Source organism: Protopterus annectens, chromosome 14.part0 (genome assembly GCF_019279795.1).
Source record: "Protopterus annectens isolate FY-2018-M chromosome 14.part0, PAN1.0, whole genome shotgun sequence".
Classification (NCBI taxonomy): Eukaryota; Metazoa; Chordata; order Ceratodontiformes; family Protopteridae; genus Protopterus; species Protopterus annectens.
The window spans coordinates 873237849-873265513 of NC_056748.1; the positions used below are offsets into that span (position 1 = coordinate 873237849).

Sequence of the window (27665 nt, forward strand, 5' to 3'; positions counted from 1 at the left end):
GCCTCTGGAAACTCAAGGTATTGGGCCTATGGAAACTAACCCCTCAGATGGGTCCTGAGCTGCTGAGCAGGCATCGGTTTCTGAGGGTGTTTTCAGACCTTCACAGCTTACCATCAAATCTACAGCCAAGTCTAAAACCCCATTAAAGACAAAGAAGCAAGTACAGCATTCAACTGGACAGGCCTCCATGCCTAAAAAACAGATGCTCAAAATGGCCGAAGACTTAATTACTCTGATCAGGGGTTCCCATCCCCCTCCTGATAAAAGGCCTAGGCAGGATACAGACTATGATTCTTCTGACCAGGTTTCCATTTCTTCTGATTCCTGTTCAGACCAGGGATACTCTTTACCCCCCTATGAGGACTCTGATGCTGAAGAATCAATTCCTTCAACCTCTCCTCCTGAGGATTACTCTTTTGGGGAACTTTACATACCATGAGGGAGCATTTCCATTGGGAGGGCCAGGATTACTCAGAATCCAAGAAAAGGCTCAGAGACTTTCTTTTATTGCCTCAGCACAGGCCCCTTGCTATTCCGCCAGTGTTAGATATTGTGGGTGATGTGTTCTCTGAATCAAGTTTAAATCCTGATTCTTTGCCCCCTGCTGCAGTCGAGCCAGACAGGTACTACAGAGTCCCTGACTCTCACAAATTTCTTTATAAAAACCCTGTTGCTGACCCAGAAACTATTTCCCAGGGTCCCAAAGGGGTAAAGGCTTCCACAGCTAAAAATCCATTTCCCTCTGACAGGGATTCTAGAGCATTAGACAGATGGGGGAAGAAAGTTTGCACTTCTCCAACTTTAGCAGTGAGGGCTTTAAATTGCCAGTTTCACATGCTTGAATACCAACAGTATTTAATGTCTCTGTTAAAACAGAAAATGCTTACAAGTTCAGAACATCCTGACTATAAGGAAATGCAGGATTTATTGCATGCAGCTGAACAAGTGGGAAAATATACTATGCAATGTGGTTTTGATTCATTAGAAGCTTCTTGTAGATCAGCAGTTACAGGATCTGTGATATGAAGGCATGCTTGGTTAAAAGAACAAGGTTTTACCTGATCATGTTAAGGCAAAATTATTGGATGCTCCTTTACAGCAGGATATTTTATTTGGTGTTGTCAGAAGAGGTATTAAAGAAAATGGAGGATAAGGCAAAATCTATGTAAATAGTAAAGGATTTCTTACAGGTACAGCCACCTCAATTTAGCAGAAATTGGCCTTCAAAAAATTGGTCCTTTCCAGTGTCAGACAGACCACAAAGAGGCAGATACAGACGCCCAAGAAGCAGATCTCAGCCCCAAGGCACTTACAGACCACGACAGTGGGGTGCTTCAACCCCAAAAGGAGGGGAAGACGAGTCACAACCTTATAGGAAACAATGACTTCCCCCTTCAAATGCCAAGCACTTACCTTTTGGAAGCTCCCTTAGGGGGAAAACTTAGCACTTCTTTCACAAAATTGGCATATAATCACCCAAGACAAATGGGTTCTGAATATTGTGTCTCAAGGTTACAGGTTCCACTTTCACACTCTACCAAGGCTAAAAGGAATGCCAGACCTGCCACCAAATCAATGGGCAGAGGCACAAAAACAAATTACAGCCCTCATGGACATGAGAGCTATTCAAAAAGTGCCACAACAGGAACAAGGGCAAGGATTTTACTCAAGACTTTGCCTGGTCCCCAGAAAGGACAAAGCCTGGAGACCCATACTGGACCTTTCTACTCTAAATACTTACCTGGATGTTCCGAAATTCAAAATGTTGACTCTTCAGCAGCTTCTTCCCATGCTGGGCAAGAAGGCTTGGCTTGTTACTTTGGACCTCAAAGAGGCATACCTGCATGTCCCTGTCAGACAAAATTGTAGAAGATACCTCAGATTCATAGCTGGTTCAATGCATTACCAATTCTCTGCACTGCCCTTTGGCTTATCTACTGCGTCCAGGGTCTTCACAAAATGCCTGGCACCAGTAATAGCATTTTGCAGACAAAAAGGAATTCAAATATATCCATACTTGGACGACTGCCTTATTCAAGCAGAGAGCAAGGACATTCTTCTAAAGCATCTGGCATTTGTAGAAAGATTGCTAATTTGCCTAGGGTACACAGTAAACGAAAAGAAGTCAAAACTAGTGCCCTCACAAGAGATAATATTCCTGGGTGCCAGCTTAAATACAACAGCCAAGATGGCTTATCTCACGCCAGACAAGTAAGGACAACTGACTCAGTACTTTCAGTTGATGGCAAGAAAAACCGAACTCCCTGCAAGAAAAATTCTGCAGGCCTTGGGGTTCATGGCATCCTGCATACTACTAATACCATATGCCAGACTGCATATGAGGAAATTACAGTGGTACCTAAAAAGTGTTTGGACTCAACACTGTCACAGTTTGGAAGCAGTAATACCACTTATTCCCTGCCTACAACAGGAGATGTTCTTCATACCACATTGCTGCAGTCCTAACACTTGGGTAATCCGCTGTCCCAGTCGGCCCGAATACCAAAGTATATGGCTGACGTCGGTCAAGGCGCATTAGTCTGACGTCAGGACGTCAGGGTACAAATGCGCATGACCGACGTCATATCCTCAGTCTTTTTTGCCGCATGGTCCGATGCAGAAGCAGTTTTGCGAGTGCAGGTTGGCGTTCTGAAATTTTCTGAAGTCGGAGTTTCAGACCGAATCAAAGTTGGCTAAGTACCCCGTTGGGGAATATTTTGTTTTTTCTTGCCTCAGTATTTAACCAGATGTCAGAAAAAGTGAATAACTGTATTTCTTGTGGGAAACAGATACCTCATAGGGATTACCATACTTTGTGTATACCTTGTTTAGGGCCTGAGCACGACGTTGTTGGATGTCGCTCTTGTGCTAGATTTAACAAACGCACTATAAAGAGAAGGTTAGACTGTGCCAGGTTAGTTTTTGGGAAGCGTTGTAATTATAAAATGCCGTCGGATGCTCCGACGCCCGCTTCGTCCAAAAAGCGCAAGGACAAAGCAGCAAAGCCTAGGTTGGAGGAACCGTCAGTCCCGGACGTCGGTTCTTTAGAAGGCTCAGTGGAGCCGGAGGTTCTGCCAGAAGTTTCTTTGGAGTCTCAGGGAGAGACTTTACTGTTACAAGATGTGTCTTCTCAGGAGGTAGGCCAGGCTGAAGGGGCTTCTCAGGTGGCTGTTCTCCCCTCTCTTCCTAAGGTGGTTAGGCCCTCCCCTTCTGTTTCCAAGGCTTCTTTGAGAGGCAGGCCAGGTTTATCTTCAGTGGGGGTCTCTCCTAGTTCTTCAGGATCTTTGCCTAAGAAACATATGCTTAAAATGGCAGAAGATTTGATTACTATGATTAGAGGTTCTATGCCCCCTCCTGATAAGAGGCCTAGGGTGGAACCTGTGCTTGAGTGTTTTGAGCAGTGTTCGGAGGCTTCTGAGTCTTCGGCTGAAGACTTGCAGGAGTATCCTCCTTATTCTGATTCTGATGTGGATGATTCTACTCCTTCGGCTTCTCCTCCTGAGGATTTCTCTTTTTCAGAGACTCTTCATTCCATGAGGGAGCATTTTAAATGGGAAGGCCAAGATTTCTCTGATTCCAGGAAGAGGCTTAGGGAATTTTGTTTTACCCCAGCATAGGCCTTTAGCTATACCTCCTGTTCTGGATGTGGTGGAAGATGTTTTGCAGAGGCTTCCCTGAACCCTGATTCTTTGCCTCCTGCCCCAGTTAAACCAGATAGGTATTATAGGGTGCCTGAAGCTCATAAGTATCTTTTAAGAGTCCTAGGGCAGACCCAGAAACTGTTTCTCAGGGGCCTAAAGGTGTTAAGGCTTCTGTTGTTAAAAATCCTGTTCCTCCTGATAAAGAGGCAAGGGCTTTGGATAGATGGGGAAAGAAGGTGTATACTTCTTCCACTTTAGCCATGAGGGCTTTGAATTGCCAGTTCCACATGTTAAAATACCAAAATTATCTCCTTTCACAATTGAAGTCTAAGGTGGATGCTCTGGCGGAAGGTATTGAGTGTAAAGAGTTGCAGGATTTAGTTCATGTGTCTGAACAAGTGGGTAAGCATTCCTTGCAATGTGGTTTTGATGCTGTGCAGGCCTCTTCGAGGGTGGCTGCCACTGGTTCTGTTCTTCGCAGGCACGCCTGGCTGAGGGATCAGAATTTAGCTGAGCATGTTAAGACAAGGATTTTAGATGCTCCTACAATCTGATGTGTTGTTTGGTTCGCCTGTGGAAGCAGTTTTAAAGAAAATGGAGGACAAGGCTAAGTCTATGCAGACTGTTAAAGATTTTTGCAGGTTCAGCCTCCAAGTTTAGTAGAAATTGGCCTACTAAGGGGTGGACATATCCTTCTTATGATTCCCAGTCTAGGGGTAGGTCTAGACGTGGTAGGGGCAGAGCTCAAGGTTCTTTTAGGCCTAGAACAGGAGTTCACCTGCTCAGTCTTCTGGTGAGGGCAGGGGTCAGTCCTTTCGTAAACAGACCCAATGACCTGCCTTTTCAGCTGCCAGAGCCTTCTCGCCTGGCAGCACCTTTGGGAGGAAGGCTGGCACTTTTCAAAGAAAATTGGAGTTTAATTACCCAAGACAGATGGGTATTGGATATCATTCACCACGGTTACAGGTTTTATTTCCATACCTTGCCTCCTTTCAAAGGCATGCCAGACATTCCTCCTCTACAAAGAAAAGAGGCTCACAAGCAAATTTCTGTTACTCCAAATAGGGGCCATTCAGCCGGTTCCTGTGCCAGAAAGGGGCCTAGGATTTTATTCTCGCCTGTTCCTAGTACCAAAGAAGGGGAACACGTGGAGACCAATTTTGGATTTATCTATCCTCAACACTTATCTGGACATTCCCAAGTTCAAAATGTTGACGTTACAACAGCTTTTACCTCTGCTGGGCAAGGATCACTGGATGGTAACTTTAGATCTCAAGGAGGCTTACCTTCATGTACCTATCGAGCTGGGAATTCCCATTATCAGTTCTCTGCATTGCCCTTTGGCTTATCTACTGCGCCCAGGGTATTCACAAAGGTTCTGGCTCCAGTGATAGCTTACTTCAGGCTAAAAGGAATACAAATCTATCCTTACTTGGACGACTGCCTGATTCTGGCTCAAGAAAAGGAAGACCTTTTACAGCATTTGGAATATGTGATAGCAGTGCTAAGATGCCTGGGGTATTCTGTGAACGAAATAAAGTCCAGTCTAGTACCCTCTCAAGACATGTGCTTTCTGGGTGTGAGACTGAATACAGCAACCCAGATGGCCTTTTAACCCCGGACAAGCAAGAGAATCTTTCCCTTTACTTCCATCAACTATCTCTTCAGTCCGGGCTGACTGCAAGGACAGTCCTTCAAGCCTTAGGGTTCATGGCATCTTGTATTCTGGTGCTTCCCAATGCCAAACTGCATATGAGGAAGCTGCAATGGTATCTCAAAATGTATGGACACAGCACTGCCAGGATTTGGACACTGTCATTCAAATAATACCTTGCATTCAAAAGGAATTTTTGTGGTGGGCTCAGGAATGTCACCTAAACAAGGGACTCTCTGTGACCCGGCCAGAGGCGAGTCAGATTCTAACGACAGATGCCTCAGACATAGCTTGGGGAGCTCATCTGAATGGAAAGTGGATACAAGACAAGTGGCCTGCCAGACTACAGCATCTACATATCAACATGAAGGAGATGTTAGCAGTTCAGTTTGCATTAATGGCTTTCAAGGAGTTACTTCTTCCAGGGCAGGTGTTGATTCTAACAGACAACACAACTGTCATGTGGTACATCAACAAACAAGGGGGAACACATTCTTACCCTCTATGCAGGCAAGCAATGATTTTATGGGAGACTGCGCTCAGCTTGCAACTAACTCTTCAGGCAAGGTTTCTGCCGAGCACAGAACTCCTTAGCAGATGTGTTAAGCAGACAAATCATGGATCCCCACAGTGGAAACTGGATCTTCATGTATTTCGAAATTGACAGTGTCATGGGGAACTCCAGACATAGATCTGTTCGCTTCTCCACTAAACCACCAGCTGCCAAAGTTTTGCACAAAAGGTTTCATCACACAGCTTGGAAAGTGGATGCTCTTTCTTTCAGTTGGACAAATCTTCATGTGTATGCCTTTCCACCTCTGCCTCTTCTCCCAAAGGTACTCCTAAAGGTCAGACAAGACAAGCCAAGGATGATTTTAATAGCTCCAGATTGGCCTCGGCAACACTGGTACCCATTACTGAGGAGTCTGGTAAGGAAGCCTCCATGGCCTTTACCTTTGATTCCACACCTTTTGTCTCAGAGGGACGGTCATCTACTCAATGTCAAGCTTCACTCTCTTCATCTAACAGCCTGGCATATTCTGTTTTGAAACACAGCAGGTCTCAACTTCCTCAACAAGTTTTGAATGTGATTATGGAAGCCAGAAGACCTAGTACAAGGAAAGTGTAATGAGAAAAATGGAAGAGATTTTTATTTTGGAGTGCAGCAAAGAATTTGGAGGTTTCTGAGCCTAATTTGAGTGTGGCTCTTCAATATCTGACTGAGTTATTGGACAAAGGTTTGTCTTTCTCTTCCATTAAGATTCATGCTGCAGCAATTTCAGCTCACTATGATTGTGACCCACCATTGTTTTCTCATCCTTTGTTCAAGCAATTTCTTAGAGGGCAAAGAATATAAGACCCCACGTAGAGCTCCTACTCCTGCTTGGGATCTCAATTTTGTGTTGGAGAAACTTACTCTACAACCTTTTGAGCCTCGGCTACTGCTGAGTTGAAATATTTGTCATCGAAGACTGCTTTTTTGTTCGCCATTACTTCTGCAACAAGGGTTTCTCAATTGCAGGCGCTTATGGCGGTTGAGCCTTTTTGATTTTCCATAAGGATAGGGTATCATTACGTACTAATCCTTCCTTTATGCCTAAGGTGGTTTCTAGTGTGGCTTTGAACCAAACTATTCATTTGCCTACTTTTTATGCAGATCCCCAAAATAAGGCGGAAAAGATTTTGCACACTTTAGATGTACACAGGCAGTTGCGTTATTATTTAAGCAGGACTAAGGATTTTAGGCAGTCTCAGCAGTTGTTTGTTTCTTTTGCTTTGAGTTCTCAGGGCAAGCCTGTGTCAAAACAAACTATTTCTAAGTGGATTGGGTTTTGCATTGCATTTTGTTATTCCCATCATGGCAAGGAGATTCCAGCTGGGATTAGGGCTCATTCCACTAGGGCTACTGCCACTTCAACAGCATTTCTAAGGGGGGTGGCTACTAAGGATATTTTGGAGGCAGCTACTTGGAGTTCAGTGCATACTTTCTCTAAGCATTACCACCTTCCTCTCTACTCTAAGTCTAGGGCTGGTTTTGCCACGGCTATTTTGCAGGGCATGTTGACAGCTCCTGCTTCTTTATGATTTGCCAGCCTCCCTTACCTCTGCTTTGGGATTCTACCCAAGTGTTAGGACTGCAGCAATGTGGTATGAAGAACATAGTACAGTTTTGTACCTACCATAAATGTAGATGTTCGAAGATCCACATTGCTGCAGTCCAATTTACCCTCCCTCCTTCCCCTCTGTGTTTAGGGGTGGTTGTGTGGGTGGGGTTATACTCTTGTAAATTGTATATATTGTATATATATATATTTGGTGCAGGAGTGTTTGGTGTTTTTTGGTTTTGGCCTTATCCTTTTAGGGTCTTCTGACATCTGGGGCAAGAAAAGACTGAGGATATGATGTCGGTCATGCGCATTTGTACCCTGACGTCCTGATGTCAGACTAATGTGCCTTGACCGACGTCAGCCATATACTTTGGTATTCGGGCCGACTGGGACAGCGGATTACCCAAGTGTTAGGACTGCAGCAATGTGGATCTTCGAACATCTACATTTATGGTAGGTACAAAACTGTACTTTTTGATGGTGGGCACAGGCATGTCACCTCAACAAGGGACAGCCTTTCACTCTACCCATAGTCAGGCAGACATTAACAGATGCTTCGGATTACACCTGGGGAGCACACATGGTAGGAAAATGTATTCAGGGCAAGTGGGCCGCAGACCAAATGCATCTTCACATCAATCAAAAAGAGATACTAACTGTACAAAATGCCCTAACAGCTTTCAAGTACCGTCTGCATCCAGGACAACTATTACTGAAGACAGACAACACCACAGTTATGTGGTACATAAGCAAGGGGGCACTCATTCTTATCCCCTCTGCAGACAAGCCATGACCTTGTGGAACACAGCTCTAACCTATCAAGTTCATCTGCAAGCACAATTCCTGCTAGGAAAGAAAAATACTCTGGCAGACGACTTAAGCAGAAACATCATGGATCCTCGAGTGGAAATTAAATCCACAAGTATTCAGCATGATAACACAAAAATGGGGGAGACCAGACATAGATCTTTTTGCCTCCCCAATGAATTGCTAACTACAGAAATTCTGCACAAGGACTTACCACACACAAGCATGGAAAGTGGATGCTCTCTCGTTCAGCTGGAAAAGCCTAAAAGTTTATGCCTTCCCACCACTGCCTCTCCTTTCAAAGGTACTCCTAAAAGTCAGACAAGAAAAGCCAAAAATGATCCTGATTGCCCCAGACTGGCCAGGCCAGCACTGGTACCCAATCTTAAAGAACTTGGCTCAAGGCCCACCATGGATTTTACCTCAAATTCCGCATCTTCTGACTCAACAAAACAATCAGATCCCGCACAGCCAGCTCAAAACCTTAAATCTGGCTGCATGGCAGATTCCTTAGTCAAGCAGACAACACCTCTCTCTAAAGCTGTTATGGATGTAATTTTGGAGGCCAGGAGGCCTAGCACCAGGAAATCCTATTCAGAAAAGTGGAAGAGATTCTGTGCCTGGAACCAGGCTCAAAGCTTTGACCCTCTTGTCCCAAATATTCCTCAGATACAGTACCTAACTGAGATGCTGGACAAAGGCCTATCCTTTTCATCCATTAAGATCCACGCCTCTGCCATCTCGGCTCATTACAACACAGATCCTCCTATTTTCTCTCATCCATTGCTAAAACAGTGCCTCAGAGGGGCTAAAACATAAGACCGCCCCAGAGAGCACCAACACCAACTTGGGACCTCAATTTTGTCTTGGAAAAACTAACTTTACTTCCTTTTGAGACAGCCAATTCAGCAGAATTAAAATGTGTCATGGAAAACTGCTCTGCTGCTGGCAATAACCTCAGCACGAAGAGTCTCAGAGTTACAGGCACTAATGGCAGTGGAGCCTTTCATCATTTTTCACCAAGACAGGGTTTCTTTAAGAACAAACCCTTCATTTATGCCAAAGGTGGTATCCAGTGTGGCTCTTAACCAAACTATTCACTTGCCAACTTTTTATCCAAACCCCTAGAATAAAGGGGAGAGACTTCTGCATTCATTAGACATACACAGACAGTTACGTTTCTACTTGGACAAAACAAAAGCTTTCAGGAAAACTGAGCAATTGTTTGTAGCATATGCTGCAGGATCACAGGGAAAGGCTATTTCAAAGCAGACAATTTCAAAGTGGATATGACACTGTATCCGTTTCTGCTACACACAGCATGGGAAAACTGTTCCAAGCAACATTAGGCCACATTCCACCAGGGCAACAGCCACTTCAACTGCCTACCTTAGAGGAGAACCTACCAAAGATATCTTGGAAGCTGCAACTTGGAGTTCAGTGCACACCTTTACCAAATATTATCACTTGCCTCTTTATTCTAAATCCAGAGCTGGCTTTGCCACTGCAGTGCTGCAGGGCCTCATAGCCACCCCAAATCCTCTATAGAACCAGCCACCCTACCTCAGCTTTGGGATTCAACCCAAGTGTAATGACTGCAGCAGTGAAACACTATGAACATAGTACAGTTTCGTACCTACCATAAATGTAGATGTTCGAGTGTATTCACTGCTGCAGTCCAGGTTAACCTCCCTCCATCCCCTCTTTCTTAGCTTGGACTTATCTATACCTTTCTACCCTATACTACCTATGTGGTGTATTTGCTGGTAACTGAAGGTTTTGGTTTTACTTTTTATGTATGTTTTATTAGCAGTATGTATTGCCTTCCTATTTGGGGGCATCTGACATCTGGGGCAAGAAAAACTGAAGAAAATGGCGTCGGCTGCATCTTGTATACCCCTGGCACACTGACGTCAGGGAAGAAGTGACAGCAACCGATGCCGGACCAAGAGTTTGGAACTCTGGCCGACTGCGGGACCGCCTGACACTCGAACATCTACATTTGTGGTAGGTACAAAACTGTACTTTTCTATGTAAGACTGGCCAGGGAGTGAGGTTGGGGGGAAATTCAGCAGTTTGAATTAGTATCAATAGAAATATAGATGCCTAAAACTGACATATTGACTTCTGTTAGTTGAAACTTAAGTTATAGGCAAGTTCATAGTTTGTCTTTGGCCATCTCAGTGGTTATAGAGTGGTAAATCCCTGATTATGACCTGTCCTGTTTCGATTATCAGCCCAGACAGTGGAGGACCTTCTGATATAAAGAAGAAAGATGAAGAGTTGCCCACTTGTTTATGCTGGGAGAAAGGTTGGTTACACATGTCCAGGATGCACATTGTATTACTGAAATTCACAGTAAAGACCAGAGATTGGACTGATGTACATGAAACAGGGTGGATGGGGTAGAATCTTTGAGAGTAATGTCTGTGGCAGAAGTGAAGAACACCCTCACAAAGACCCATTGCATGCCTCCCTTGAATTTTTGCGGAAATTTGCAGGAACAGTTGGGCTTTTAGGATGACAGAGAGGAAAAACCCTGACCCCCCCCCCCCCCCGCTGATTACAATAACAAATAGGCTGTATACCTCTTAACCCTGGTACAATGAATAGGTTAATTGAATATGTGTGGGGGAGTAGGTGGCGTGATAGTCAAGTTTGGGAACCAGGGAGAAACAGAAGTTTGTTCCCTCCCCTTTGCTTTGGCATGTATTTTGTGAATATGCTGGTCTCCTAAAGATCATCCCATTTCTAAAGAGTCATCTTTCTATAATTTCCAACTGAGTTACCGTGGGGTATGTATCCATGAGCGCCGACACCTATGTGTGTGTTTTTTGCTGTAGTTGTGATGCTGTAAGCAGTCTTAATACATATACTGAAAACAACAGAGATACAAAATTACTTTCTACTTAAGGAGTAAAAAGCATTAATCACAGTAAAAGATGCAAACTGTGCATGTACCATAATCACTGTATTTAAATGTGATCTGTTTAAGTTCTTTTGAATTGAAGCCTTTGCTGTAATTTACATGGCTTTTAATATGGAAAGTAGTATAAATTGCTTGTTACTATTATATACAACATAGATCTGATGAAGCTTTGACAAGGGCTAAGAGCACCCCTGTCTTATTTTAATTTAGCTTATTTTAACTTGCTAACCATGGTTTAAATAAGCAATACCAGCCTGAATCTTCTCATTTTTAATAAGGATGCAAAGGGATCTTTGACGTTTATCTTAATAAAATGTTTTGACAGTGGTCTGTTATAACTTGTATGCTGATATCAAGGCCAGTAGTTCTTGTACAACTAGTTTTCGCTGTTTTTTATGTATTTATATATATAATACAGATATTTATGTATAGGTATTTAAAAATATATATATTTATATAGATGTAGATATCTATGTAAAGTGTGTGTGTATATTTTATATATATATATATTTGTGTGTCTGTGTGTGTGTGTGTGTGTATATATATATATATATATATATATATATATATATATATATATATATATATATATATATATATATATATATCTCTAGGACGTTTGCTCAAGTGAGCAAATGACCAAAACCCAAATGGCCGGGCATACTTACGCGAAAGTGCTTTTCACCAAAGAAGCACTTTCGCGTAAGTATGCCTGTTGCCGAGGCTGTACTACAGTGCGGGTAAAGGAAATTTCCCTTTTCCCCACTGTAGTGCGGTCTCGGAGGGAGAATATTAAAGTAGGGAGTGGGGGCACAGCCCCCCACATGGGGGTTGCAGGGGGGGGATTCGCCCCCCTGCTAAAATGTAAATGTGTTTTTTTTTTGTAACACGCTTTAACAAAAGTGCTTTTTTGATAAAAGCGCTTTCATTAAAGTGTGTTCGGTTATTATGGATTTGGACGTTTGAGCACTCGAGCAAACGTCCTAGATCCATATATATATATATATATATATATATATATATATATATGTATATATATATACACACACACACACACACACACACACACACACACACACACACGTGTGTGTGTATGTATGTTTCACCCACACTGGCTTATTCTTGTGTTAGTTGTAATGTGGTATCAGTTTTGTTTTTTATTTTTTATTGAAATGCGTTTTGCTTGTTAGTAGCTGGGGAACTGTGGGGGCTAATCCTGTTGCATAACCAGTAGTTGTTGTTACAGACTCCATCAACCATGTTGTATACTTTCCTGAACTTAAGATTTTGCAGACAAAAATTTAATTTGGTGGAGAAATGTTTGCAGTGTAGGACTCCTCAGAGAGGGATCTGTAGTAGATTGCTTGATACTTTAAGAATGTATCAGTTGTAATACCACTGTTTTTCCCCTTTGCACTTTAAATGTAGTAATTACTTTTATTTTTATAATTATTTGAAGCCTTGCTTCTTCTTTTCTGCATTTTAGTCTAGGGAGCAAAAATGTGTCATGTCTTATGACTTAATTTTTTTTGGCATTCACTGATTTAAATGATGGAATATTACTGCATTTTAATGTAGTGATACCATTTTTTTTTTTTTTTTTTTTTGTCAGCTGGCTACAACAATCTTGAGGTTGCTGAACATCTTTTACAGAATGGCGCTGATGTAAATGCACAGGATAAAGGTGGACTTATCCCATTACATAATGCTGCATCATATGGGGTAAGCATTAAAGTTACTTAAACTGTAATGGAAGCCTTAACTGCACTTCTGGCCTGCTCACATTTAAATTTTTAGCTTCTCCTTCACAATACAGAATATTTGCAGTCCAGCTGTTTTTCAGTGCTTGTGTTTTTAGTTTGGTCCAGTTAAAGGGTGCTAATGAACACTTCAGTTCAGAAATGTCAGAAGACTTTAGCGTGCATTTTTTTTTTGTTAATTTATATTTTGTAGAAGCCCATCACAGGTTATGGATACTGGATAAAGGAATATTTAGTAGTTGATGACCTTGCAAAAGCTGAAAAGCAAAGCACTAAAAGGTGAGGTGATTATTCAGCATAAAGAAGTCATCACAAAAGCAGCAAATGATCTGAAAAAATGTAAATCATCCAGCTGCAGCTTTATTTCAGATTAAGATGATAGTGTTGACAAATGACTCTTCAAAAGAGGGATATTAAGTCATTAATAAAAAAATGTCAACATTTTCCAAACTGACATTTGTGCTGTGAAAAGATGAAACCTTGCCTATGTTTTCCCTGAGGTTGTACAAGATCCTGGCAGCAGAGTGATGAATGGACCCGGAATTTAAGTAATCCTTAGCTAAGCTAGGTCCCCATATTATATTTGACTATCTGTTATGTAGCCCTGGTTTGATTATAAAACACTTACATTTGCAGGCAATGGCAATGAAGAGATCTGTATTTGATGGATCAGTGTTAGTCTGAATACAGAGATTCAGACTTTTTCAGGGTACTTGCTAAGGTTCAAGAGAGTTATGGAAAAGGATATAAACTCTGATTGTTTTAGTGAAGTTGATTTTTACATTATGCATGTTAAACCTTGTGCTTCTCTTGAATCTGATAATGAAAATTCTTCCCATCAGATTTCAGGATCTCAACCAGGAAGCTAGATCTTTTTATGGATAGCTTTAAAATTTAAGATAATGTTCCATTTGGCCTGGGTAGCTTCTCTTCTCTTGATGTAAGATGCAATTATCACAAGGCTTCCAGGTGAAAATGGATTGTACCATCTCTTCTTACACTCTTCAGGATACTTGAAAATCAAATAGTCAAGAATCCAAAGTCACACTCCTCAACCACAGTATACTTTTCACCAGACTTTTTCAGTGATGATTTACTAGCCACAAGTGCATAACCAGTCTGAGCTTATTCCTGGGTATTGACATAATTTTCTGTCTTAACCCTTTTGTCTAGTTTTTTTTCTTGGTGATTGATTTTTTTTTTTTGTGGTCAATTGTGTTTGTTGTGTGCAGTGTTCACTCTTCCTTTACTTCTTACTTACTCATGTGCTTTCCACTAGATTAGACCCTACTATTCAGCCTGTTCTCGTTGTCTGTCATTGTGCTAATTATAATAAAAACAAAATGACCACAGCAAGCATTTAATGTAAAACAAGTAAAATGCATGTTCATTCAGTAAGCGCGTTTGTCTTGTACAAAGACTTCTTCAGACTGAAAGAACTTCACACACTGACTTCATTAAATAACTTAGTCTAATGACCAAAAAAATCCACATACTAAATTAATGATGAAGCTTTATTCCTTCTTTAAAAAAAACTTAGTTTTCTTTATCATTCAACCCTGGAGGACTGCAAGCATTTAACTTCAAATGCCAGCCATACTCCCTCCAGTCTAACTCATCATCAGCATCAAACCTTACACACAAAATCTTTCATTTCATCAGTAACTAAAAACCTAAATGAAGATTTACATCCACTCATTAAGTAATGCTTGCAAAGAGAATTCTTATCGCCTGCTCCAGTAGCATGCAAATGTTTATAAATCTTGCAGTTTAATTCTCTCACATTTCTACCCACATAATATGCTGGGCATAATGTGCACATCACTAAGTAAACAACACATCTTGAAGTATCCAGGAACAGTGATGCTTACTTTATCTGTCTTTAAATATTGACAATAATTACAATCTAGACATCTAATCATCCCTGCCTTACTATTTTTATCTAAACATTTGAGTTAGAATTGAGATATATTTTAAGACTTTCTTCCCATCTTACTAACAAAAACAGGATCCTTCCCAACCCTTGTTTGATCTCTGGGAAGCTATTCAAGGTTTTCCACTTCTCTCTGTTATTTTTGTTGTATTTCTCATCTAAAGAGTTTTGCACCAACATTCTAGTCATAAAATCAAACCTATCTTCCTTCTGTTTCTTACTTGGTTCAGAACGAACTTCCCTCTTGGTTTTTATTTTATAAAACTCTTGCATTACTATCTTCACAAGATACCATCTTTGCTGCGAAAATTTTACATGATATCTTTCCTTCACTAATAAATTCACTTTCAGCTGTTATTCTACTAACTCTTGTCAGCTTCCCTTTGACGAGATTAGTTTTGATTCTTTTAGGATGCATACTGTCATAACTTAGGTAGGAATTAAATTATTTTGCACTTCCTGTTCTACGTCGGAAAAACTGAGAGACATCTAAGATGTAGACTATATGAGCACATACATGAAATTCAAAAACAAAATTCTAAAAATGCTCTATTTAAGCACACCCTGATGTGTAATCAAGCTAAGTTTTTGTTCTTTGTCTTGTAAACTTTGTCTAGGGAAGCCAGGGGTGGCCCTTGGGAAACAATATTGTAGTATCGGGAGGCCTATTGGCAAATAATAATGGAAGCCAACAGGACACCAGGATTAAATGACAACATATCCATTGTTCCACTGCTCAAGTTAAGAGCAGCAAAACTGTGAAGTCATCTATATTATATATTATATACGTTTATAGATTTTTATGTGTGATGAAATTCTTTTAAAATAGTGTACTAGTAAAAGCTAGATAAATTATTTGTGCTCAAATTTTTAAGTTATATATTATTATTTTTATAATGTATATCTTTTATACAAGTATTCTTATTGTTCAGTACTGGATTGTAGATAAAATTGCAAGTAACACATTTATGGACAATAGAACTTGGTGCTTTAAATATTGATTGTTAATTAATTCAGCCTTATCAAAGTACCTTGCAACTAGTATTTAAACAGTTTTTGAACTAACATTTGTGTTATCTGATGAAGTCAGGGATTTTCTCCGATGAGACCGTTTTTAACAGGTCATTACTGGCATTTATATTTTAATAAATTAAAGTGGTTGCGGTTTTGCCTCAAGACTGAATTCTTTGGAGATTCACTTTCATCAACTGTTATTCTACTAACTCTTGTCAGCTTCCCTTTGACGAGATTAGTTTTGATCCTTTTAGGATGCATGCTATCATAACTTAGGTAGGAATTAAATTATTTTGCACTTCCTGTAAGTCATAGTCAACAAAATATTGCATCCATCGCACAGTTACAAGATACGATTTGGGCTGGCTGCTTAGCTGCTTCAAGTAATCCTTTTGATAACTTTGATTTGTGTGGTGCAGGCAGAATTGGGTTTGGATCAAATATTTTAGAATCTTTTGAGGAGTTGGAAAAAGATTTAATCAAACTCAAGTGTCTGCAGTGGGGACATACTCTGTTTTGAAAATTGTGTTGCAGTTGAGTTCCCAAAGGTTTAAGAATTACTGAGCGGGGGGGGGGGGGCAGAGCCTGAAAGGCTAACTGAAAGCAGCACTATTTTAGAGCTCCATATAACTAGTTAAATAAGACAGGAAAAATATTCTTTTTTTTCTTAAGTATAAAATCTTATAGATAAAGGTCTAATTTACATAATTAGAAACTTTGGTGAAGTTTTACAAATAATTTCCTGTCAAAAAAGCTTGGAGATATATTCACTTGTTAAAATGAGCAACTCAAGTAATTCTCACCAGGATGCTGCCTTAAAGAAGGAACTAAAACAGATGGCATCTACCCTGCAGGAGTTGTCTTTGAAGTTGGATGATTTTAAAGAGAACTTAGAAAATCTTAAAACAAGCAGTCACAAACAGGTTGAAGCCCTCAAGGAAATGCTACAACAATACCAGACAAGGATAACAGGAATAGAGGTTTCTATAAATGACTTCGAAAGCAGACTTAGGGAAGATGAAACACAGAAAGAATTGCTTCTTAAACAAAACACTTGGTTGGTTAATAAAGTAGATAACTTGGAAAATAGGGAGAGGAGAAATAACATCAGGATTTTCAGATTACCTGTAAACACAGAAGGTGAGGATATTATTTTCTTTTTATCAAGCTGGATCCCTGACTTTTTAAATTTAAAAGAAGGACTTTCCTTTGGCATTGAGAGGGCACACAGAGCTCTTGGGAAACCTGCCACTAACTCAAACTCTCCTCCTAGCTCAATAATTATCAAATTTCTTTCATACTTGGACAAGGAACTGATTTTAAGATCTGCTTGGAGGAAGGCACCTCTAAAATATAAACAGAGCCTGATAAGATTTGATAACGACTATTCATCTAGAATAATGGAACAAAGGAAAAAAGTGTGGCCAATAATTAAGTTTCTGAAACAAAATAACATCAAGGCACAACTTGCATGTCCAGCTAAGATAAGAATACTGTATGCAAACGAGATGAGGACTTTTATTGACTTAGAGAAAGCCTCTTCATTTATTAAAACTAATAATGTGATTACTTTACCAGAAGATATGGATTGGATGTCACCATCTCTCAAGAGAACAAAAGAAACAAATGTCTGAACAAATGTCAAAAAGAAGCAAAAGACTAATACTGTTACAACCAAATCTCTCAAAGCATCTACTATGATATGAATTGTTTTAACATTACTTTAAAGGACCAATTTTACTGCTTGGAATTTTAAAACAAAGGTAACTAACTACTGGAATCTTTATCTATATTTTTTGAAAATAGATGGCACATGAGAGTTTTCACATTACCTCAGGTATGTAAAACCGGGTACTTTTCTTTCACAGAAGGAGGGTTATATAGCACATAAAATATTCATAGTGTAAATCAACATACATAGTATATATGTATTTTCTAATAATTTTCTCATTTCTTTCTCTCTTCCCATTATTATTTTAACTGCATCTTGTCTCCCTTTCTACATTCTCTCCTATTTACTGTACTAATATAGTCTGTATATATTTAATAACTCACTATCTATACATAGATAATCGTCTAAAATAATCTAGTTTTAAGGTAGACTAATTGGAATAGTGAACTTAATTGTTATTACAATGCTTTCTAATGATAGTCACTGTCATGCTTATTGGGATTGGGGAAATGTTTGTGATTAAAGTACTTACGTATTATCGCAACCAGATTTTGCGACCTCTTTTACTTTCTTCACTTTTACTGAAATGGCCTCACTGAAGTGTGATATCGAAGGGTAGACTGGCAGAAGGTCTGTTGGGGATATCGGTAGGGGTTTTTAAAAAACTAGTAAGACATAATTTTGAGGTGTGTGGGTAGTGTCCTTTAAAGACGTCCAGCATTGAATTCAGCGATCGCAGTGGTTGCGTGTGTGTACGTGTGTTGGGGCTGAAAGGAATGCAGGAGTTAGTGTACGATCTGTGGAATGGATTACTTTGTACTGCAGTTCCTTTTGGTGAATGACTACTACTTCTTCGGCTTTACCTTTTTGTTTTTTTTGTTTTTTTTTTGGATCATGTGTGACAGTATTATGAAGGTTAGAAACAGGTTTGGTGGACTTGGGTAGCTTCATCATTGAAATGGCTGATAAATAATACAGGTTTGAAAACAGAGATTTCCTACTTCACCGACTACAGCATGTGGAAGGAACACGTTCGCAGTAGAATGGGACTCGCTTAACTGACAGGAGATGCTGGCGGTAAAAAGGGGAAACCTGTTTTTGAACCTTATCTTATGAGCTGTTTCAGTGATAAAGCTTCCTAAAAGTACAAAAACATTACAGAACACATGTCTCTAACCTTCATAACATTGCAGTGCTACTATTTGACCTAAACAGAAGCAACCAGCATTAGCGCAAAAATCTGGTTGCGATAATACGGAAGTACCGTGATTAACTCTGAAATGTTTCATTCATGTACATATGTTCTTTGAATTATTTCCTTTTAGTATTGACAAATATATATAAAAAGAGGGAAAATGTACTAATGTACTGTTGGTTAAGAGAAGTGAAGCTTTCTTCACATTCTATTTGTGTTTCCATAGGAACAGTAAACACTTGCTGCAGTTTCTAAGGACACTGTCACCCTGCAAAGTGCATTTAGCCTCACAGATAGATAATAAGAAAAAGTAATGTTTAGTTATTAAAATGGAAAACAACCTAAGCAAGATAAAATAAATAAATAATAGGACTATTTGTAATATTTTATGATTTGTCCTCATAGGATTACATATTCCTGGAAACACAACTGAAATGTTCCCAAACTACATGTGCACTTAAATGTAGCTGCTTGATTAAAACGTATTACTCAGTTTAACATGCTTTCACAAGCTGTCTGCACTGTAAAAGTTACATTTTATATGTTACTTGAAATTGTCAGTCTCTAGTGTGCATGAAAAGATGCATATTACTTTTTGCAACATGTTATCTTTGCAGTTACCTCGCACTCTGTACAAACTCACTTGGTAACTGATAGCTATTCATGTAAAATATCATTTTAAATATTAAATGTGCCCTTGAAATGGTATTGACATTTTGAAAAAATATAATCTGAACTGTAAAATGAATGACTTGAAAGAAGTGAAGTAATGCATAGATTTCAAAGACAGTTCTTGACACAACAGTAAAAGTAAAAATATATATTCACAAGGAAGTATTGAAATTTTTTAGTCTTCCAGTTAAATAGCTTACTGTCAACATTATGCCATATCAGAAAGTTTGAAGAGCTAGGAAATTACTATTCTTTGTCTTTATAATGATTATTAGACATATGTTAGTCTCTGCTTAGTTTAATGAATTGTGACATATTTTTATGAGGAAAAGTAGACTCGATTACTCACATTGGACTACACATTCCTGGAAACTCAACTGAAATGCCCCCAAATTACTTGTGAATTTAAATGAAACTGTCTGATTAATAAACATAATTTACTTTAATAACCTGAATCCATAAGCTATCTGCTCTATATATGCTACATTATATACGTCACTTGCATATGACAGTCTCTAGAGCACACGAAAAAATACATATTATTTTTGCAACATGCTGTATTTGCACTAACCATACATTCTAAACTTACTCAGTTGGCAACTGACAAGTTATTTATTTGAAACAGTCTAAATATTAATTGTGCCCTTGAAATATTGTTGCCGTTTTGACAAAATAAAACCTGAATTGAAAAAGGAATGATTTGAAGAAGTGTGAAGTATTGTACAGATTTCAAAGACCTCTATTGACACTACAATACAAATAGAAATGTATACATGCAAGGAAAATTTGAAATGCTTTATACTTATAGTTAAAATAGCTTATTGTTAACTTTTTGCTTTATCAGAAAATTTAGAGCTAGGAAATTATTTCTAATTTGTCTTTATAATGTTTACTAAAGTGATATTAGTCACTGACTTGTTTAATGGATTGCGAGTCATGTACAAGACGGACTACTGAATGTTATTTCTGTTTACCTATGTTTGCTGAATTTCTTTTATTAGTACTGAAAGGGAAGGGAAATCTCTGTTTTTGTTCAAGGGAGGAGAGGCTTAGGAGTATTCTAACTGCCCCGAGAACTCTCTAAGATGCTCTAAATATGATTTGATTAATACTTACCTAAGGTAAGTCTTGATTACCATATAGGTACCTTCACATTCATTCTAGACTTGATGTGATTACCCATTCTGGAAGCAGGAGGTGCCCTATGCAGGATGGGAATTGTCAGGGTGATCATAGTTCATTCTTAGACTCTGCTGTGTAAATCTATAAATATGTAAAAGCACTGCACACTAGAATGTAGGGCGCCTCTATTCAGTGTCAGGATACCACTGATAAGCCATGTCTTTTCGTAAGTGTAAGTTGAAGTTAGTGAGTTGAAGAGTGGGAAAGTAAAGAAGACAGTACACCTACAGTAAATTCATATTTCATTGGTAATCACTCACTGTCTCCTGCAGAGTCCTTTTAGTCAAATTATTTTAGTAATAATCTGTTTGTTGGCTTATTTAGTGTATGCTCCTCTGTTGCATTTAATTTATCCAAAATTACATATCTGACATGTTTGGGATCTCTTAAGGGTAACTAAATATTGGATATTTTCTAAGTCAACATAATTGTTTACACTACTAACATTCCATCCTGATATATAAAATACTGTAGAACAATAATAGAATAATATAAAATTTCATATCTCTTTTAAGAAAATTCTCCATATAATAATTTAACATATGGAGCTCAGTTGATATTGTTGGCTAAAAAGGTATGAGTGATAATCCAATAGATCTATCTTTATCTATTGGACTAGGAATGACTTTCATTCCATGTTTAATGAGAACTTCATATTTACTTGTATTTGATACTTTAATGTTTTATAGAAGTACTTTTTTAAAGCCTGACCAGAATTTTACCTTACTTGTATTTAAAGAAGAAAGAACATTAAATTACACTCCCAGGTTTACACACACAAAAATAACATTCAGTGTTATCAGAGAATATGGTATAACTACTATAATCAAAATAAAAAAAAAGATGCAAAAAGTTTCTTCCAACAATAACTTGAAATGGATTTAACATTCTTATCATTAAATACTAATGGCTTAAATAATGCAAATAAAAGATCAAACTTACTAAAATATTTAAATCTAAATAAGGCACAAGTAGTATTTCTCCAGGAAACACATTTTAAGACTAATGATAGCTTTATTTGGAACCCTAAGGACTATGGAGTCTTGGCTCAATCCTCCTATAGAACAAAGACAAAAGGAGTATCAATTCTCTGGAAGAAAAACATAATCACTCCAAAAGTTATTTAAAAATATGAAGACAAAGAATTTCTACTAGCATTTGTTATAATTAAATTTAATAACAGAATATGGACCTTAGCTAATCTATATTGGTTCTCAGGAATTGGAGCAGGAACGGTTAAAGAACACCTAGATTTTATTTCCAACAATTATAAAGGAAATCTTATACTGGGAGGAGACTTTAATTGTACCTTAGAAGTTTCTGAAACCACCTAGAAGTCTTTTCACATAGCAACTATTTCAAAATCCTTAAAAAGATGGATTGATTCATTTCATTTAATAGACACTTATAAAGTAAAAGATGATAAATCCTTATTATTTTCCCATAAAGACCATAGATTTGGAGCACAAACCAGAATAGATAAATTATTCGTAGTTCAAGATTTCCAAACAAAAATCCTCAACTTCTGAATAGTTCCATGCCCTTTCTCAGATCATGACTCTCTGATAATGAAGCTCCAAATAGTTTAAACCTTTAATCGTCTCAACTAGAATTCCATCATATATCACGAAAATTGAAGAATTCAGACCCTGGATGTTTTCAGGACTACAGTTATTTCTTGAAATTAATAATACAACAGAAATCAGTAGAGTCATGGTTTGGGACTCATTAAAAGCATATTTATTTATTTGGTAAGACCCTTAGCTGGTATAAAAACAAAGTTAGAGAGTGGGAAACTGAATCATTACACTTGCAAACCAGACTCTTGACAGCAAAATCTAAAAAAAAAAAAAATCAGAATTGTCCAGAAGTCAAAAAAGAAATAGAGGAATTAAATAAAAAATATAATGAAATTCTAACACATGAAACTTGTCTAGCCTTGGAAAAATTAAAAATAAACTCAGCCACCTCTTCCAGATATTTACATAACTTATCTACAAGAATTAAAATACAATCTAAAGAAAATAACATTGGTAGTATGTATCATGAAAAGAAAGGGAAAAAAGTATCAGATATAGGAGACATCCTTCAAGCATTTTGGTTCCATTATATGGAACACTTCAAAAAAGAAGATTTAGATACCAACCAAATAAACTTGGATACAAACCTGATCAATATAAAAAAAAATTCCAAAAACTTAAAACTAGACCTGCAAAAACCTATATCCTACAAAGAAATTATTGACAAGATAAAAGAAAGTAAATCTACAAAGCTCCAGGGATAGATGGTATAATTGCAGAAATTTACAAACTCTTCCCTCAACAGTAATCTCCCTTTTTCATAAAACTTTGCTAGAAGTCTAGTCAGAAGCAAAAATACCACCCTCATAGAAATAATCTCTCATAACACCAATTCTAAAAGAGAATAAACCATCAGCCCTTTGCACCTCATACAGACCTATATCGTTACTGAATAATGATTACAAAATATTACTGTCAATCCTAGCTAACAGAATGCAAATCCCACTTTCAAAGACAATTAATGAGCAGAATGGATTTTTATATAACAGGCGCACACATGATAATATTAAAAGGATACTTACTCTTATAGATTATGTGAATAAAGAAGATAAACACTTGTAATCGGATTAGACATAGAAAAAGCCTTTGATTCCCTCAAATGGGAATATCTATTTAAAACTTTAGCATTATTTGAATTTCCTCCTCCCTTCATCTTATTACTAAAAAACATATATATTAATAACTTAGCCTACATTAAATTAGGTCATTTCACCTCAGAATCTATCCATATAACGAAAGGTACTAAACAAGGATGCCCCCTTTCTCCTATTTTATTTGCTTTGGCTATAGAAATACTTGCAGAAATAATATACAATAATCCAAGAATAAAAGGAATAGAAGTCTATGACTGGTACACATCTAAAATAATGCTTTTTGATGATGATATTTTATTAACCCTGTCAAACTCCAGAGAGTCATTATGAGAGCTAGAAGTAGTAATGGAGAAATTTTATAAGATTTCAGGTCTACACTTTAATAGATCAAAATCAAAATTTCTATTTTTAAGTAAGAAAAAAGAACTACAAGTTACAGATAAGTCCATCATAGGAAAACAAAGAACTCACGCTAAATTATTTAGAAATAGTGTTATGCAAAAATATAAACGAAACAATATTAATAAATTATAAAAACATCATTGAAGCAGTAAAAATATATATAGAAAAGTGGAACAAAATTATATTAACTTTTGAAGACAGGTTGTAGTTAATAAAAATGGTCTTATTGCCAAAAGTACTATATGTAGCATTAGCAATACAGTTAATTCCTGAAAGATGCATTCTTAAAGAAATAAAGTCATGTTTAATAAAATTTTTATGGTATCCCAAAAGGAATAGAGTAGCTCTAACCCATCACATTAGACCCTGGAAACAAGGAGGATTGAACTTCCCAGAAATAGAAACATATATAAAAGCAGATGTGCTTAAAACTACAATAGACTGGATAAACCCAAATTATTTTGCCAACTGGAAAGAATTAACGGCTATATTAACAAATTAATTTAATCTGTTAAAAACATTTTTAATAGACAAATCAAACAAACCCTGGTATATACTATGCATACGTATACAATATAATAAAACAAAACCTTCTAAAACAACACTGATTAATAATTACATCAATTCCTTTAGGAAACTTATCAATGCAAACATAGATCTAAAACTTTGGTTTGACCTTTTAACCCCATTTGCCATCACTAAGAACTTTCCTCACAAAATATATAGGAAAACAATAACCTCCTGGGAACAAAATGGATGCTTATGCTGGTTTCAGTGTGTAAATAAATTAAATGTTTTAGACATACATATGATAAAAGCTGCTTACAATATTCCAGCACAGGACTGGTTAACCTTACAAAGCATTCTAATGTACACTCAAGATTTATGCAGATTAATAATTCCTCATTTAAAGATATTCCAAATCTAATAAGTTTTCTGTATGAATTTATATATAATAGTTGTGAAAAGAAAAATTCCATTTCAAATCTATATAGAGAGTTAATAACATATAAAGCAATTCCCAAACCATCATCAATGGCAGTTCTTAACAAAAGGTCAGTCATTGCATTTAACAGAAGAAATTAAAACTAACATCTTACTATCAGTTTATTACACCTCTAACACACAGTACTGGAAAATATTTAACTGGAAATACTTACATAGAGCATTTTTAACACCAGATAGAATTAAAAAGATCAGAACTACAAATGTTTTTTGCTGGAGGTGTGAACAGGCAAAGCAGACTGGATTCATATTTTTTATGAATGTAATAAAATTAAATCATATCGGAATGGAATCAATAATGTTTTACAAGCTTTATTCAATGAATCCTTTACCTTAACTAAAGTATTGATTATACTAAATGTAAATGAAGGTCCCTACCTGAATAAGACAAATATATATTTGTTATGGACAATACTTGCTATATCTAGGAAATGCGTAACCAGAAGGTGGAATTCAGATACACCCCCGACCTTGGAAGAATTCTACACTTTACTGAAGACAACTGCATCGATGGAAATAAAAATCAAAGAACTACGAATCTATCCCAGGCCATTGGTAAAGAATATCTTAGTTGGACACTGCAGTAATCAATATTGTATCTCTTATAACTGATCTGTTAATTCTATATTTAATAACATACATTTTATATAACTGAAAGTCAGGCTGTTGTAAATATTGTATATAGTTGTTTAAAATGATATTTAAAAATATTATGTAAATGTTATTTTAATTGAAAATAAAAAAAATATTTGAGGAAAAAGAATTACTGAGCTGCCCATAGGGAATGGTTTGCCGAAAGACTTATTTGAAAGATGGATAGAGCTCATTCTGAAGATGTTCATGCAGCATCTTGAAATTCTCATTGATTACAACAGGCAGAGAATTCAGGAGCTTAATGAAGGTATCAAATTAAGGTATACTGATTGAGAACTTTGATATGAAGTTTTAACTAATAAGATAAATAGATTAAAGAGATGAGGTTCTAAAAAGAGAAAGATGAAAAAGTTAGAGATCGAGTTGAATATGAGAGAGGCACAGCTTTGGTTGTTAGTAAATTTGATGTCACTGAGGAAGTCCATATAAATTGGGATGAAGAAGTGCTGTCGATAATCAGTCTGTACTGCAGTATGAAAATGAAGTAGGCATATGGTCTGAGAGGTTAGCCTGGAAGGGAACAGGAGGCAGATGAAAGGGCCAAGAGAGATTTTATAATCATCATAAAGGAGAGAAAGAACAGTTAGAGTTGATTTTGGGTTTTTTCAACCATTTGGATGTTTATCAGGACACAGGCAATGGAAGCAGGACACAGTAGTGACACTTTCAGTGATCGAAAATGAGCCTGTGAACAACCAACCAGACAAGAACAAAAGGTGGAACAGGAGGAAGAAAAGTATAAAGAATTAAAAGGTAGGTTCAGAATTGTGAACTTGTCCAAAAATGTTCTTGAGTTCAAGTTTTGAGAAGAGGCTGGACTTGTTCCAGAGGCAAGGGCTGATTTATGTGATAACAACCTTGAAAACTACATTAGACAGCTGAATTTAAAGTGTTTGTTTGATACAGATGTTTCCACCAAAGCAAGTTTTTCTAAACCTAATTGTTTTTAATCTGCAATTAAGACCAGAACTAGGGGCATTTTAATGATAACTGAAAGGGAAATAAGGAACTTGAAAGAAAAACCCAAATATAGATTTTTACAATTTATCGAAAATGGAAAGAGAAGCCTTAACAAAGCTTATTAAGTCTGGTATTTTAATTACAAAGGCAGACGAAGTTGTATGTAAAGCAAATGGAGGCCACTTTGTTGGAAGAATTGTATAAGAAGGTTCAGTTTGTTAATGTCAGCAAAGTTTATATACTGATGAATTCTTTGATTGTATGTTGGTTAAACAATGGTTTAATAAACAGTGACATATTATGCGTTTTTTTTTTAACCATTAAGAACCCGAGAATAAGCTGAATTTTTGGCCTGCCTAAAATTCATAAGAATTTGGATGCACTTTCATTGAGACCTACTGTAGCGAGTAGTGGTCATAAGACCGAGACTATGGTTATTTTTGCTGATAGGCATTTATAAAAAGTAGTGTAATGAAGTCCTTCATACATCAGGGATACTTTCGCTTTTGTCCAAATGCTGGATAAGATGGTTTTGACTGAATGAGACTATCTGGCGACAGTGGACATTCAGTAGTTGTACACCGTTATACCTAATGAAGTGGGGACGAACTTTGTTAGGAATGAGTTAATTTGTTTTAAACTTTTTTTCAGGCAGTTTTTGTTTTTATGGAAGTGCTGGATATTATTCTTAGTTAAAATTTTTTTTTTATTTGATTCATCTTTTTTTCCAACAGGTGAATGGTGTAGCCATTGGAGCAGCTATGGCCCCAAGTTATGCTAATTCCTTTATGATGTGATGGGAAAAAGAAAATGTAATTAAAAGTGAATTTTTCAATAATATTTTTATAAAAGCTTTGTTGATTTTTTTTTTTATTTGAAGAGGTTGAGTTGTTGAAGGTACTCCTCAGACATATCAATAGTGTTGGTCAGTATTTGAAGTTTACATCAAGTTATGATTTTAATTGGATTCATTTTTTAGATGATGCTGTTTAAAAATCAATAGTAAATTATTGGCTAAGACGTAAAAGGAGGAATTGCAAAATAATGCCTACCTAAGTTAAGGTAGTATAAATCCTAAGAGAATCAAAATTAATATTGTCAGTGGGCAACTGACAAGAGTTAGTATGTTAAAAGATGATGAAAGTGAATTTGCTAGAGAAGGAAAGATACTGGGTAGGAAATTTTTGGAAAGCGGGTATCCTGTGAAGATAGTGACACACAGATATTTGATAAAAAGAAGACCATGGGTTCCTTTCCAGAAGACATCATGTTTGAGGAGATGCTCTTGTTACTGAGAGGACATATCAAGTAGGGATCCTAGGTCTCAGCATCTTCTAAAAGTAAGTCACTTTTAGAAGTTTCAGAATCTCTAGATGTGGTATTTAGCAGAATTTTTCCAGGTC

General features: G+C 37.3%; 1 protein-coding gene across 1 annotated transcript in view; it reads left to right on the forward strand.

Moving 5' to 3' along the window:
- The window catches only part of TNKS2 (tankyrase 2), a gene marked incomplete in the record, with an annotated part of 1900381 nt that overhangs the window by 1067040 nt on the left and 805676 nt on the right, over window positions 1–27665 (forward strand). The window contains 1 exon segment of the mRNA XM_044056654.1: window positions 12752–12861. Coding sequence (XP_043912589.1) covers window positions 12752–12861 — 110 coding nt within the window.